This window comes from Mytilus trossulus, chromosome 11 (assembly GCF_036588685.1).
Source record: "Mytilus trossulus isolate FHL-02 chromosome 11, PNRI_Mtr1.1.1.hap1, whole genome shotgun sequence".
Taxonomy (NCBI): domain Eukaryota; kingdom Metazoa; phylum Mollusca; class Bivalvia; order Mytilida; family Mytilidae; genus Mytilus; species Mytilus trossulus.
In genome coordinates this window covers 341,830-359,495 of record NC_086383.1, presented here as the reverse complement: position 1 = coordinate 359,495, position 17,666 = coordinate 341,830, and the positions used below count along the sequence as shown (strand labels likewise).

Below are 17,666 nucleotides of genomic sequence, written 5' to 3'. Positions count from 1 at the left end.
AAGCAGACATTTGAAGAAGCTGAAACAAACAAAAAAGAAACAAACCATTCGTTGTTCAGAAGATATATATATGATGAAGAGATGAAAAGCTGCTGCGTATAACAGTATAAAACATTACTTCAATCTGTATAAATGATATATACAATCATCCTAAATACGAATATAGCAGCATGTGTAATACTGATTGCGTTTGCCTGTTGATAGAAATCAACAGTTTATATTGCTTTTCGGACAAGGCCAATACAGTTTTCCATATTGGTTCATTGGCTTTTATTGGACATTCACTTCCGTTTTCAACTTTCTTATGCCCACATTACTTAGCTTTAGACGCATGGTTATGCATACATTACATTTGTATAATATGTGTTAACTTAATATCATCAATTGTCAAAATAGTGTTGAGTGTTTTGTAACATTTTGAAACGGAAAGATTTCACATTCATAACGAGTTAGACTTTCGATTCTTATCATGTGTCATTTCGTTGATCCATTATTAGACCTCAGACGAGTCAAGGGTTATATTTGTTAAACTGTCAGATTTATACTTGATATTCGCTTCATAAAAATTAATTGTAAATATTAAATTGGTAAACCAACGGTGTGTATTTGCGCTTTCCACGATAAGGACATATTTTTCTTCATATTTCTTCCAGTATGTAATTGTTCTTATTTCATGCATATGCTCTGTATTGTCACTTTCGTGGATACTGTGATCTGTGTCCATGATGAATCTAAAAAGATAAATTATGCAAATTTTTACGTGATTTAATCAGAGCAGTGTATTCAAAGTTTAACAGCCCTGTTCTGTGTTTCACGTCATGTATCATTGTTAATTTAGGGATTGTTTGCATCGACCTATTTATAATGTTTTACATGTAGTGAACTCAGATTTAGTTGTCTTCGTTGTCAGCTTTCTGAGTATAAGTTTTGCTTAAATCTATTTTTTCATAGAATCTATGGAATAAACAGCTATACTTTAATTCATAGTCCAACACTTAAAACAACTGATCCTTTATTAACAAAAGGGTTAATTCTTAAAGTGTTATTATTTAATGTACTCAATATAGACTGACAACTGGACAGTATGCAGACATGTTGTCAAAGTACTATTTTTGATTTCTGCGGTTGTCGGGTAATGCTGTCTGCCAAGTTGATTTCTGCGGTTGTCGGAAAATGCTGTCTGCCATGTTGATATCTGCGGTTGTCAGTTATGCTGTCTGCCATGTTGATTTCTGCGGTTGTCGGGTAATGCTGTCTTCCATGATGATTTCTGCGGTTGTCGGGTAATGCTGACTGCCATGATGATTTCTGCGGTTGTCGGGTAATGCTGTCTACCATGTTGATGTCTGCGGTTGTCGGGTAATGCTGTCTGCCATGTTGATATCTGCGGTTGTCGGGTAATGCTGACTGCCATGATGATTTCTGCGGTTGTCGGGTAATGCTGTCTACCATGTTGATGTCTGCGGTTGTCGGGTAATGCTGTCTGCCATGTTGATGTCTGCGGTTGTCGGGTAATGCTGTCTGCCATGTTGATGTCTGCGGTTGTCGGGTAATGCTGTCTGCATGTTGATTTCTGTGGTTGTCGGGAAATTCTCTCTGCCATGTTGATTTCTGCGGTTGTCGGGTAATGCTGTCTGCCATGTAGATTTATCAGTCATGTAGTACAATGAGATCAGTAAGATAAAATTAAATATAGTATTATGGTAAAATTCACATATCATGAATTTGTCCTAACACTTTCAATATTCCATCGTTATTAAACAGGATTACAAATACCTTTTCCGAATAAGGCAATGATGTTTAACTGCACTCTTTCTACAGGTAGCAACGATTCAAACTCTCATTCTGGCTGAAAATTGACGTGTTGTTATACATCCCGCAAATACAAATGAACAAATACATTTAGCAACGATTTGACTGATGGTTTAAGAAGACCAAGGGCTACATATATTTACACATCCTAGTCAACTCGTGAGGTTTATAAGATGAAAGCAGCGGTACCATCTGGAGAACCTATTTGATAGTACGAGCATTACAAAGCAAATTTGGGCTGACATGATTTGAAAGGTTTAGAAAGCGTCTAGTGTTTCTTAACATCCAAATCCGGCGTGTACTCATGTCATCTTTAGAACTTTCAAAAGAGGGGCGAAAGATACCAGAGGGAAAATCAGAACCATAGATCGAAAATTAAAAAAAACCAACATCATGGCTAAAAAACAAAAACAAAAACAAACAAACAATAGTTCATACGACACAACAATGCACAATATAAAAAAAAATAAAGACTAGGTTTCATCAAATGAGATAAACGGTTCTCGTGAGGTATCGACCGTTCATTTGTGTTTGTTTGTTTTTGGCAGCAAAAAAGAGTTTTGTTTACTTCAAGCTGAAACATTAGTACAAAAAGTACCTTTCAAAAACATACATCAATTGTTTAAAACTCAATGTAGAATTTATTTTAAACCCTTATTTTTATTGAAATATAAATCTTTATTTCACTTCTGAAACATTTTTTCTTAAAGAAATGTTGAATAAAAAATATATTTAAATAACAACCCTTTGTAAAAACAACAAACATACGTACATAATATCTGGTTGTAGATAAAAAGATTTAAAAAAAATATACGCCCACGAGCCAGAATATGAAGCTAAAGGTCGAGTGAGCGTAGAGAACGAGACTTTAAGCTTCATATTCTGTCGCGTGTCTATACAATCCACATTAACATAACATTTTCATCATCTTGCAAAGCAATGTTTTTGATCAAAATTTTTTTTTTAATAATTTTGCGGGAATTATTATTACCGGAGTGTCTTTGATGAAACTAGATATATATAATGCATATATTGATGTATACTATTTGAAGATCATACAAACAAACAAAAAACAACCTTTACAATAGATTGAAAGATCGAATTATTTCATATCACCAGAAGAAGAAAATTTCTATTCGCTGACTGCTGATCAACTGCTAAGCATAAGCGACACTAAAGAAATCCAGCAAGATCGCATCAAAATGCTGTTTGTATCAAGTCTGAGAGTACATATAGCTGTTATTAGTTACGAGAATGTAATTTAAAAAGACAGGTATTATAACATGTATAAATTGTCCTTTGGAAGGTAGGTGTTATTTTTGAACATACTTCATTGGCGGAACCAGGGGTGGTTCTGGGGGTTGAAAGCCCCCCCCCCCCCCCTCCTCCTTGTTTTTGTCCGATCAATGCATTTGAATGGGGACATATTGATGGATCCCCTTTTTTGTCCTAGGTTGGGAACCCCCCTTTTTTAAATGGCGGGATCCGCGACTTCCACGAATTAGGACAGTATTTGGTTCAAGTTATAGGGTACCATTTCCTATAAGTACTTTGCCTTATGCTATAATTGAGGATAACATATTTTCCGCGGGTACTTTCTTCCCTGGTAAAATAAAGGAACAATAACAGAACCAGATCACTTGAATTTCTAAATGTTTTTAAAGACTGCTTAGCTGCATACTGTTAGTCCTTGAACATTAATCTTTTTCGTAACTTTGAGTTAAATTATAAGATACATCGTCTTTATGATTCTTGGAGAAATGTATTCAACTAGGTGTCTCAGGGGTCAGAGCCTCTCTTTATGGGAAGGCCTTAGGTTCAAATCCTAACTTAGTTACACTGAAACAGTTAACACTATGAATGGAATATAACATGTTTAACATGTATTAATCATTTAATGTGTTGCCTTCTTGAGTCTATATCATGTGAATAAGCAATGTACATATAGCCAAGGATTTGTCTTTGATATAGCAAAAAATATCATGATTTACACCAGTTTTCACATTGTTACTTGCAACTGATATTTTATATCAATATGCATGATATTTGTAGAAAACTAGACCGAATTACAGATGGGTGCGGTCCTAACCTTGACAAAAGTTAACTTAGAGTTAACTTGTTGACTGCTTTCTAAGTTAACTTGAGAATTTTTAAGCAGTCAAGCAAGTTAACTTCGTCGTCGGTGGACCAGACCTACGGTCTGCATTTTTAGGACTGCTGCAGACCTATCGGCAAGTCTGCTCCAGACCAGACCTGTGGACAAGTCTGCTTTTGACCAGTCCTGAGGACAGGTCTGCCCCAGACCAGACCTGTGGACAAGTCTGCTTTTGACCAGTCCTGAGGACAGGTCTGCCTCAGACCAGACCTGTGGACAGGTCTGCTCCTGACCAGACCTAAGGACAGGTCTGCTTTTGACCAGACCTGTGGACAAGTCTGCTATTGACCAGACCTGAGGACAGGTCTGCTTATGGCAGATTATCGTTATAAGAATTTTCTTATCAGACTTGAGCTTTCAATAAAATATGTAAACAACATTCGCATGGTTTATCCACAGATATCATTTATTATTTACTCGCTAGACTCTACTAGATATTATACAAATGCTCTCTTTTATTTGATATACATGTATTCTTATATAAATAAAAAATGGCTATACGATCACACAGAGTTTTTTTTATTAGAAGGCGGATAGAAAGGTTATCCAACGCATCGGAACAATATTCTTATATCACGGGATATCGGCAACATTGTCTGCGTTACTTCGTTCCCCGTTGTTTACCTGTCCCTTCCTAAATTTCACTTTATGCATAAATTTATACTTGCATGGATATTTCATTGATATTCAACTTGTTTGCCTTGGATTTACTATTCTATTTCCCGCAGAATATTCTAACAGAAATTGTACAGTGTCCGTAAGCATACGGTGTGGTAAAACTATCAACAATCTCGTCAAATTCGTCAGATTTGTCATTGCCGATATTTATATGGGACGTCCTAAAATTATACTCAATGCGCATTTTAATGAAATAGTTTCCACTTGTCGTTTAACTATAAACAAAATCAATCAATAGACATAATAGATTCCAAGAAGAGAACCTCGTATACTTTTTACTACGTTGATGGAGTACCCAGGTCGACAACGACCCGTTCAGCGTAAATAGTACAAATGAATTCAGACATGTCAGTGTTGGTACGGATTCGTTGGTACTTTGATGATGTGGCAAAATAGTTTTGTTTTACACGTACACCATCATGAACTCCTATATATGATGTGACTGTTATTATGAATAAAGAGATGAAATTCGGACATTCTCAATTTATTCAGAATATTTTTTGCATTAATAGTTTTCCAATATTATTGATTACGTGTACATTTACGGTCCTACTAAAATGTGAACAGGAGCACCAGGAGAAGACATTAAGGCGCTCGGTACAATACTATGCGGGTATATAGATTTGCAAATAAAAGTGCACATATGATCAGTTTTGGTCAAATAGTTATGTTTTCCAAGTCAGCATGAGGTATTAAAACTACTGAAATTTTGTTACGTATCAATATTTTGAATAAAAGGAGGACACGCTGGTATCCTAAATTTATGCGAACAAAAATTTGTTGTTATCAAATTGCAATATTGCTGTCCATTGTCATGATTGTATTATACATTGAATCCTGACATATAAAAAATATGGCTGATTTACTATGCTGGTATATAGATTTACAAATTAAAGTGCATATATGGTCAGTTTTGGTAATGCGGTCAAATAATGTTGTTGTACAAGTCAACTGGAGGTATCAAAACTACTGAAATTTTGTTACCTATCAATATTTTGAATAAAATGAGGACATGCTGGTATCCTAAATTGATGTTAACAAAAATTTGTTGTTATTATATTGCAATATTGCTGTTCATTGTCATGATTGTATTATACATTGATTCTGGCATAAAAAAATATGGCTGATTAACTATGCGGGTATATAGATTTACAAATTAAAGTGCACATATGGTCAGTTTTGGTGGATGCGGTTAAATAATGTTGTTGTACAAGTCAACTGGAGGTATCAAAACTACTGAAATTGTGTTACGTATCAATATTTTGAATAAAATGACTCTATTTAATGAGGACATGCTGGTATCCTAAATTTATGCGAACAAAAATTTGTTGTTATTATATTGCAATATTGCTGTCCATTGTCATGATTGTATTATACATTGAATCCTGACATAAAAAATATGGCTGATTTACTATCATGACTATGCGGGTATATAGATTTACAAATTAAAGTGCACATATGGTCAGTTTTGGTGGATGCGGTCAAATAATTTTGTTGTACAAGTCAACTGGAGGTATCAAAACTACTGAAATTTTGTTACGTATCAATGTTTTGATTAAAATGAGGACATGCTGGTATCCTAAATTTATGCGAACAAAAATTTGTTGTTATTATATTGCAATATTGCTGTCCATTGTCATGATTGTATTATACATTAAATCCTGACATAAAAAAATGACTGATTTACTGTCTGGGTATATAGATTTTCAAATTAAAGTGCACATATGGTCAGTTTTGGTAATGCGGTCAAATAATGTTGTTGTACAAGTCAACTGGAGGTATCAAAACTACTGAAATTTTGTTACCTATCAATATTTTGAATAAAATGAGGACATGCTGGTATCCTAAATTGATGTGAACAAAAATTTGTTGTTATTATATTGCAAATTGCTGTCCATTGTCATGATTGTATTATACATTGTATCCTGACATAAAAATATGGCCAAATAATTTTGTTGTACAAGTCAACTGGAGGCATCAAAACTACTGAAATTTTGTTACGTATCAGTATTTTAAGTAAAAAAAAGGACATGCTGGCACCCTTCATTTAGGCGAACAAAAATTTGTTGTTATTATATTGCAATATTGCTGTCCATTGTCATGATTGTATTATACATTGAATCCTGACATTAAAAATAAGACTGATTTACTATGCTGGTATATAGATTTACAATTTAAAGTTCACATATGGTCAGTTTTTGTAATGCGGTCAAATAATTTTGTTGTACACGTCAGCTGGAGGTATCAAAACTACTGAAATTTTGTTACGTATCAATATTTTGAATAAAATGAGGACATGCTGGTATCCTAAATTTATGCGAACAAAAATTTGTTGTTATTATATTGCAATTTTGCTGTCCATTGTCATGATTGTATTATACATTGAATCCTGACATAAAAAATATGGCTGATTTACTATGCGGGTATATAGATTTACAAATTAAAGTGCATATATGGTCAGTTTTGGTGGATGCGGTCAAATAATTTTGTTGTACAGGTCAACTGGAGGCATCAAAACTACTGAAATTTTGTTAGTATCAGTATTTTGAATAAAAAGAGGACATGCTGGCACCCTTAATTTAGGCGAGCAAAAATTTGTAGTCATTATTTAATTGTTGTTTGTTTTTTTGTTTTGGGGTTTTGTTTTAAGCTCGCTACACAGTATGTATTTTGATCATTGTTAAAGGCCATATACACGTAAATTTGCTTTCATCTCGATTTGATAATCTTTTGTATTGGTGTTTTTATATTGCATCTTTTTATTTGTTTGTTATTTGCAGACTGGTTTCAGGTTTTATGAAATAAATTGAAGCTAGTAATAATAGGTGTATATGCAAGATGATTTGTTATTGGTTAATTTGCTCTCTTTGCAAATACATTAAATCATAATTGCTTAAAGCAAAAGTATTTTATACATGTAGCATCTGGAGAAATTCATATTATTTTAGCAATTGATGTGATACATAAAATACGATAATAATCAGATATGTATTGCATTTAAATTTAAAAAATTGTTAAAGCATACCGAGTAATGAAAATATTGGATAATCCAGCAACCAATAAATAAATGGAATGATTATTATGTTTTAGAAATCACTATCACTGTCACTGTCAAGTATGCAGAGACGCTTATTTCGTTCTTTTTGTTGTCATCTAATAGTTGTTGATCTGAAGTCGATGATGTCCAATTGTTAAAGGACAAATTTAAAATTCCACCTTGGAATATTGCATTGGTGAAAATACCACTCATTGCGGGATGTAATTTTGAAAAATTAGAATTTCCTTTGTAAATTGACTGTTTTCTGTTGTTACTAACGGTTGATTGAGTCTGTGTTGATGCTATTGTCTCTAATACTGGTGAGGTATTTTCTTTATTACCTGATTTAGTAACTGAAGGATGCTGTAATTATCTTGTTGAAAAAAGCATTAAAGATGGGTTTTTGTTGTTCCAAGCTTGTTTTGGAGTACGACTCTTTTATTGTTATTGGGTAGTGCTTTCGTGGCAATATCACTTATTATTTAAGAAATTGATATAGTTCCTAGTCTGAGATTTTTGTACCAAAGAATTTTTGATTCATAGTTATTATCCTGAAACGTTGAAGCCTGAATATAAAAAAGGGGAATCCTCTTTTTTCATGGGTTCTGGTTTGTGACGAACTTCATTGTGTGATTTTTATATTTTATTTATTAATTGCTTATTATTCATAAACAGTAATTCATGAAAGACAGCTCACTATCTCATTGTCATGGTTTATAAAGGTATGTATAAATTGCACCCCGATTGGCACCCTACTCATTCATTTACGCGGCAGGTAAAAATCATGTGACAAGTAGCACATGGTTTTCCATACAGGTGAAGTGGTTCGGCAGAGCACACCTAGATTTTGATGTGAAAAGACATTTAGTCTGCTGCAGTTCACTTATATTTGGTGATACCTCAGAATTGTCAATTCAGGAAATGGAGTTTCACAGGACAATATAATGAATTTGCTCAGGGGTTGGTCCATGCAGTTTAATGTTCAGTTTTGGAGTGGCAACGTTTAAATGGTCGGATAACGAACGTCCCATTTATTGACACAGATCTTCCCAAATACCAGTTGTGAGGTTTAGTTCAACGTATCATACAACGGCCAATATATATATGTTATCTGGCAGAAATTACGTTTTTGTGTTTATAGAAGCTGTGGTTAGTTTCACCGGAAGTTGGTATTAGTTTTACCGGAAGTCCGTGTTTGGTTTACCGGAGGTGGCATATTAATATAAAAGCTATGCAATTAGTGAATTATTGAAGACCGTACTTTAACCTATAATGGTTTACTTTTTAAATTGTTATTTAGATGGAGAGTTGTCTCATTGGCACTCACATCACATCTTCCTATATCTATATTTAATAAGTGAATATAAAGTGAGCCATACATCTGATTGGTGTTAAAAGTTTATACAATATAAAAAAGAAGATGTGGTATGATTGCCAATGAGACAACTATCCACAAAAGGCCAAAATGACACAAACATTAACAATTATAGGTCACCGTATGGCCTTTAACAATGAGCAAAGTCCATACCGCATATAGTCAGCTATAAATGGCCCCGATCAGACAATGTAAAACAATTCAAGCGAGAAAACTAACGGCCTTATTTATGTAAAAAAATTAACGAAAAACAAATATGTCACACATAAACAAACGACAACCACTGAATTACAGGCTCCTGACTTGGGACAGGCACATACATAAATAATGTGGCGGGGTTAAACATGTTAGAGGGATACAAGTCAATATTAAATAGTGAAAGTTTAGAATAATTCAATTTGAAGTATTTGATGTTCCAACCAACGTCCTAGATCTTGACCGCAAACAGAGTGTACGGTAGCAGATTAGAAGAGACATTTTTTTCTATTAGTTTCAATTAATACTAACAAACATTTCAGTTGTTTATTTTGTTCATTTGTATTCATTTGCATGTTATAACTAAGTTTAGTTTTGTTTGATTTTGTTTAGTTTTGTTTTAGTAAAATATTATTTTTTCTTGTGTTTCTATAGATGTTGGCCAACTGACAATCGGATCATCCTACGTCTTTACATGGTCTTTTTTGTCGAAAAAGTGTATATTGAAACACAGGCCATCTGGTGCTGTCAATTTTGTTTTCTACTGCGATAAGTCCTGATTTTCTTAGATTTTATATTTTCACCCTGTCTTGTTTTTGTCTGCCTAATGGATAATACTGGAGGTATTCGTCTCCATTTGTGTCAACTTTTAGTGATGTATGACCCCAACATAAATTATAATGTTCAATTACTCATCCTTAACCTCAATGGTAATTGGAATTGATGTATATTGCTTTCATACGAGAGCGAGGGCTATTTGATCGCATAATTGTTTTCATATAACATGTTTTGAGATCGTCATCTGTCAACGGGTCTGCATCATTGGGTTTCTTACCACGACCAAGTGATTTTTAAGTTTTTAAACTTTACGCTCAGAGTCTGACGACTTTTGTTGAACTCATGATCAGTTATAATATTACATTCATACTCATTGTCCTTAAAATGTCGGTTAATGCTCTGCTGTAATGACTTCACGGATAATGATTCATATTCAATAGCACAATTTGTTTGTTTTTCTTTCGGGGCGCTAAGAAAGAAAAAACTAAGATATCTGTCCAGCTGTTGTGGTGGTATATGTTCAATGTTTCTTTTTTTTATCATGTTTTGATCTTAAGGACAATTGAAACATTTTAAAATCATACTTTGTTTTCTTTGAAGTATTGTTATAAAGTTGCTCTTGAAGGGATGAGTCTATGTCACATTTCTGAACTAGTCACTCTCTGATGCTTTTGATTTTCATTTGTAGCACTTTGTTTTTGATTTTGTGAACATTTACAGGGATATATATATCTAGTGCTTGAATTTGGTTTTGAAAGTCCCAGTAACTGCATGAAGGGCTGTCCATTTCACTTAATAATGTATTTGTGTCTGAATTGTCTACAGATTCCGATAATTCGCTCTCACTCTCGGTAGCAGTAGCCATTGTGTGTGTTTGTTTTGTTTTAGTTTGTTTCAGCAGACCTAATAAATGTTTTAGACTTGTCAGGAAAATGGTGTTTGAGCTCTGACATGTCTGATAAAACTTGGCATAATTTAATGTAAAATGTTATAGCCTTGCTGTTATTCAACAAGTGCATTTAATCAATTACGATTTAATTTGTAGTTTTACTGTGAATAATTGGTTTATAATGTGAATATAGCGGGATGCTATATCTAAAAAAGAAGATGGATTTATACCAGCAAAACCCCTCATATATTTGAATTTTTTGCATCATAAAAACGTACATATAACATGTATAAGGTTGCATCGACACTGTATCAATTCAATATTTTAGTGCGATGTAATTGAATTAAGAAAGACTAACACCTCTTACATGGTGCAGCTTGATAACACCTTAAACAAATTTAGTAATAATAATAATAATAATTAATTCTTTATTTAACGAAGGTAACTCATTTAACATACAATTGTTAATCTCATACAAGGCCTTCACACATTTAAATGAATAATTAATGGAACAATCAATGCATATAGAACAATAACAAATACATATGTACACCATTACGTATATATATATATATATATATATACAAGCATGAAAACAGACTGTAGAACAAGCATGGCAAGAAGGTCCTAAACAAGTTTGTCTACTCATTTTGTTTTATGATAAAGAGATTAGCACATTTCATCGTAAAGCTTTTTATATGTCTTAAATCCTTTATATCATTTGGCAAATTATTCCAAATGATAAGACCAGAATATTGAAAAGTCTTTTTGAAGTATTCAGACTTTGGCCTTGGTACATGAAGATGACCAAATGCTGTTTACCTAAGAGAATAACTATATAGATCACTGCACGCAGTAAAGTGAGGACTAAAATGTCGTAGCGATCTCCTTTAATTTAGATATTTAACAGTCTTAACTTCCTTTTTTCTGCTGAGGGACATATATAATAATCACATTGCAAAGCGTCATTATAACAACGAAAAGCTGCGTCATTATCACCGGATATTTCACAACATACACCAATTAGTGTATATGTATTAGATAATACATCAGTCGTCACAGCTCTTGTTAAAGATAATTGACGTAATGTCTGTTGTCTGTTGATATTATCACCAATATGATGATAGCATAGAAATCGTAGACAGTGAGACATTATTACAGGTGGTATGATGAAGAACGCGTCTTCTACCTCCAAATATAATTCTTTTGGTATTATTGATAAGTGTTGTAAGTACAATAAATCATATGCAACAGCTGTTTTCATCTTTGCATTCAATGACATAGAATAATGTACATGATGTCTGTAATTATTTACAACTTCTTCACTGTGGAAGAATTGGCTCATCCACAACATATCAGGTGAACATTTTGATAGCACATACTCCGTAAGTCTGAGTGTTACATTGTACTGTTCTGTTACATAATAAAACGACGCGTACAACAACCAACCTGTCACGGCATCCCTCTGTTTACTGTCATGTAAATGTCTATGATACCTTGTGTGTATGTTATAATTTGTATTCGGTGGTGGTAACATTTGTGCTGCATATTGACTGATAGACGCATAATGAAACTTACACACACCGATATTAAATGTAGACGATTCAGAACTTTGTAATGATTCAATAAATGTTAGTACGTTATATTTTTTTGTAAGATTTGACATTATTTCCGTATCAGTCACCATAATACCAAAAAATCTGTAAAACAGGAAGTCTAACATTAGTATCGATTGTTCTCTAGTGTCACTATACGGCGGATAACAACTAATATTACATTTATAATAATGAAATAAATTCTGCATCAATCCCCTGATACCCCTATACTTTATACTATTGAGTACACTGACTAATGAGTTATTGTTATATGTATTGATCTTTCCTAAGAACATGTTTTGTTCAGGTATGAAATAGTTCGGACAGTAACAGTTGTTTACCCATGACATCAGCTTATTTAGGCAGAGATAAAAACAAATAAACAATGTAGGTAATTGAAAAGTGTCAATATCAACTTCCTCTGAGACCCAGAATAAAGCCGTCTTCAAAAAGTAAGAACACAACAAATCTTTCACACCGTTGTTTGTGTTTACGATACGTTTTAATGTTAATTTAAGAAGACCGTAACACAAGAGTTGGGTGAAATTAAACGAATGGACAAGTTGTTTTTCTGCCACAGAGAAAGATATTCTCCATAATAAATTACAATTTGGCATACTCCTTGGTCCAATAGGTACTAACAAACAACCGTAATATACTATCCTGTCAATAATGACATTAGGGGGCCATTGCCGTCGATAACGCAATATCCATGGCATAACATGGTAGGGCAAATATTTACTTCTAAGGCAGAATGCATAATCAATAGTTTGATTTTTATCTGATAAACAGGGACCGTGTGTAGACAACGTCTCCTGCTTGTGTCCCTGCTTCATATGATTTACAAAGTTGGTCGTTGATAAATATTGACCTGTTTGTGTTTTGACAATACATTCATTAGATAGAAAAATATTTCCTGTTTTCCCTGCTGCTACCAATCTGAGTCTAGTAAATCCAGGATGATCAGTATCTGTCTCCATAAATACTTCAGTACGTTGTACCTGATGTTTAATATTCCTTTCAATCTGTGTTACGTTTACTCCATCATCGACATACATCATATCGATGTCACTTCCGGGTAAATCCATTCCTTCTGCTAAACTCCCACTTGATATTTGTATTATATTATCGTGCTTTGCATTGAATATTTTATCATTTAAAATACACAGTATTTGTCTTTTACGTATGTCTATTTCAGTACCTATTGTTCTTATAAGGTGGTTAACCAATTGGTTTTCTATAGAATCATTTTCAGTCCAAGACAAATGCTCTAAAAAATAAAAAAAAAAGATATGTAAATACACTTCTTCATATCTAAATCGTGTAATGACGTTCGTAATACATAGGTATAGCCCCGAGATCCGTTACATAATGACAAAAAAACGTCTTACCACCAATTGCACAAAACAGTATTGTTGGATATTAGTGGGAGATATTATTGACATTATTGTGCAAATCGTGATACAAGCATGAAATTTGGTATAAAGGTTGACTAAATTATACTGAAAAGAAATCCGCTGCTGGCCAGAAAAAAAATCATTTTTTTTCAAAATGGCCACTTCACATTTCATAAATGGCGACATTACAAATTGGCAATAATTCGTCAATCCTTTGAAAGGTGTGTTATATGTAAATCCAATGTTAGATTTGATAAAAATTAAATGACAGTTCCCTAAATTCCGACTAGACAATACATTTATGAAACTTAAGGTGACTTCCGGTTTCAAAATGCCGGCAAAAAGTCAAAAACTTCTTTTTTTATACTTTTAAGCAACTTTACAAGGGATGTAAATCCTTGAAAGATGTGTTATAGGTATGATCCAATGTAAGATATGATGAAACGTTCAAAACAGCTCCTAAGTACGACAAAACAACACATAAATGAAAACAAATAGTGACTTCCGGTTAAAAAATGGCGGAAAATACGTGGCAAATATTTTTTTTTATTAATTTCCATCAACTTAACAAGTGATAACACTCTTTTTTAAGTTTGAATGCCGAGTTTGGTTAGAAAGACAGGTTGCTTATCTTACAATTATCTGATAAATGCCTATACAACCCGTACAAAGAAGGCCAGAACAAAAGCATTTACAGTTACCAACACAGGTGGATTTTCGCCTCCGCATTTCAAAATTTCCTGACACGAGATGAAACGGCAGTCAAAGAAGTACATTTTGGTTTCCAACTGTCATTGAGTCTTCCTTTCATCCAACTCCAGTGATCATGACTTGTAACATGTACCTGTCGAATACATGAATCAGACTGAGCCCAAGAAATTCCTCCTTGATATACTTCTCTTGTGATGTGCTCTGGAAAAGAACCTCTTGTAGGCGGAATTACATCACAATGCCGCCGCTTCCAGGCAAACAATTCACATCGTGTCTCGCTTCATACTTAAGCCACAAAAAAAATCCTTTACATCTGGAAAACCTTACATTGTTAGCCAAGCTGACCTCTTCCCTTTCTCACGACAATTCGACAAAGCGCCACATCCACTGAGTGCATGGGCGAAAGAAAGAGCAGCTACACATGGAACAAACGCATTTGATATGTCACGTACAGGAAGCCATCAGAAGTCGTTATTCCTGCCATAAACTATCAACAATTTGGTCTACCTGATTTTGCGATTGATGCAAATCTTGATACTTTTACATCTGCGTCAGTACTACCTAAAATTACATTTTACAACACTTTTCATAATCATGCCGAACATGGACAAATATTCGTGTTTCTGCTTCTTCATGATTACCTGGGGATAGATAGGAAGTATCTTTGTGAAATTGCAAAGAATATTTTCACCATGAGTAACATACACATTTTTTTAAGTCTCTTAAGAAGCAATTTTGTCAGCAAGAAACTTGAACAATTTCGTTTCGTTGTCATCTTCACAGAGAAAACTACTACAAACCCTTTGTGTTCTACCAGAACTAACATTTTTCCATCTGGCACAAGAACCTTGCCTTTGTCTTGGCACAGCCTTTAAATTATTCATTTAGTAAACATCAAACACAATGTCTACTTTTGAATACTTATCGATGCAATATTTTATATAAGGCAGTATGACATCATTAGCATAATCATCAAATATTTTTGCCCAACTTTGTGACCTAGAATAAACAATTGCTTCCCCACCAACGATAAATGCGTCCGAATTTGGATCAGCAAATCGCAGAATGTTTCAAGTAAAACCCATTTACAGCGATTTAATACCACTATTTCAAGTGACATCCTGAGATAAAGACAGAGGAGCAGGTTAGTTTTTATGGATAAAGAAATATTCCAAGAAAACTGTCTACTGTGATAAAAAAATGAAAAGTCTTGGAAAGATATCGCAATCACTTTTAAGGTTCTCTAACTTTGTTTTTGATAAAGACGTTTCCAGATTAATTTTATTTTGGTTATAAAAAGCAGGTTCTACTTCGTATAGCATTTGCTTCAAAAGATCTTCGTATTGTTTGGACCAATATCTTTGAGTTTATTTTACATATCTTACCTGTTTCCGAATCAACAATATTTTCTAAATGGTGTATTTTGTTTTAAATCTGACGACTGTTCTATAAATGAATTTCCAGACTCATTCATCACTTTCCAAAGCCTTTAAAGCTGTTTAAAGAAATCTTATTGTGTTTTCGTAAAGTCTTCATTATGTCGTTGGTCTGTTGTAGAATTCATCTTCTAGTATACTGACTCCTGGTCCAGCAACCATCCATTCGCCCTTCACAATTGCATGATTTTGTTTTTGTGTCTGATCAATTGTGTTATAAGAAAGAAATTCGCTGATCTTACGTACAGTGAAATTATCCTTTTCAAAATAAAATCGTGATGTGCGGGACGGGAAGTCATATCTCGGAGACGGGTCGGTAGCAATCGAGCATAATTTACACGATCAAAACAATACGCTATCATGCTTTATATAGACTGTTTGAAAAGTACAAAATTTCACTCATGAAATGAGCATAATACTAAAATCAGATGAGGTTCTTAATTTATAATTGAACGCCAGGAATTAAACTGTGTTCGAGATAAACATTTTTCCTTACACCAGTCTTTTAAATCATTGAACGCTACAGAGTCATGACAGTATTATATATTCTGAGTTTAGCTTTCATAATCCGAAATTAACAATTCAAGCAAAATACAAGCGCCTGTCTAGTTGAAGGTACATTTGAACATACATAAAAAGAATCTGCCGTTCTTGGTGTTGCAATATTGGCTTCAGTAAGACAACATGTCCATCCCCTATTACGCAATATATCACCCAGAATTTTACAACAAGTCATTTCAATGTGCACTCCATCAAACAAGACTATACACATATCTTTTCCTTACAAATCAGGCCATTCCCACTGAATTTGCTTAGGCATTTTCAAAAGTGGCTGATCTACAGTTGCAATTAATATTTATCCGGGATTAACCACATTTTCGCCTTGACCATCGAGTACATGAGAATTGCCTGGTAGTGTATGCAAATCGCTCTTGATTTCTATAAATAGTTCGCACATGAGCAAAAGTGTTAAACACATGTGTATCATAACCTTGAAAAACGTTATTAAACCAATTCATTATATTATTAGAAATCCAAAAACACTAACCATATGGTAAATAGGTCAAATGTTTTCGAAAGAATTTTGTTACATTTGCGCGCATGCGCAAATACTGGATATGTCCAACGTTCATTTTTAATAAATATGTGATGTTAGGAAGGTATCCACCAAACCTGGTAATTGGTTTTCACAAAAAGAAGTCCAAAGGAAAGTTTTCCAGAAAAAATCAGTATTTTCAAACCAAAGAAAACAGCCATTTTAGAAAATATTTTTTTTTATTGGCCAGCAGTTATTTCCTAAAAGGTATATAATAATGATGGTTTGTGGTAATTTTCGTGCTCACAATTCCCTCAATTTTGCTTGCTAATATCTTCCACCATATATCGCCTTCTGTAGTATCATAGTCCGTTTACTTAAGATGAAGATGACGAAATATCATTCGGTAGTTTATAATAAATTTTATTGTTTTTTAAATTTTCGGGTTTTTCAATCGTTTTCTGTTAAGTTTTGTCTTTGTACATGTAAATACGAAGAAGTGGCATAAGTGCCGATGAGACAACTCTTTCAGTCACAATTTGTAAAAGTAAATCCTTATCATAATTATAGGTCAAAGAACGGTCAGCATCACGGAGGCTTGGTTCACATCGAACAGTAAGCTGTAAAGGGTTCCAGCACATATTAGTGTAAACCATTCACACAAGGAAACCAACAGTCCAATCAATACAAAAAACGAGAAGGGAGAAACAGTTTAGAATATGCTTTGCTTCACTCACAGTCTTTTCTGTTCTTTTCATAAGGTTCAACAAATGTAGTATATAATGAAACATT

General features: G+C 33.7%; 1 protein-coding gene across 1 annotated transcript; it reads right to left on the bottom strand.

Moving 5' to 3' along the window:
• Positions 1 to 11,594: 11,594 nt before the first annotated feature.
• Positions 11,595 to 15,286, bottom strand: LOC134691541 (uncharacterized). Its single transcript, XM_063552108.1, has 2 exons — positions 15,217 to 15,286; positions 11,595 to 13,564 (listed from the first exon to the last, which is right to left on the bottom strand). Exons 1-2 carry the CDS (start codon positions 15,284 to 15,286, stop codon positions 11,595 to 11,597), a joined length of 2,040 nt encoding a protein of 679 aa, XP_063408178.1.
• Between the last annotated feature and the right edge of the window lie 2,380 nt (positions 15,287 to 17,666).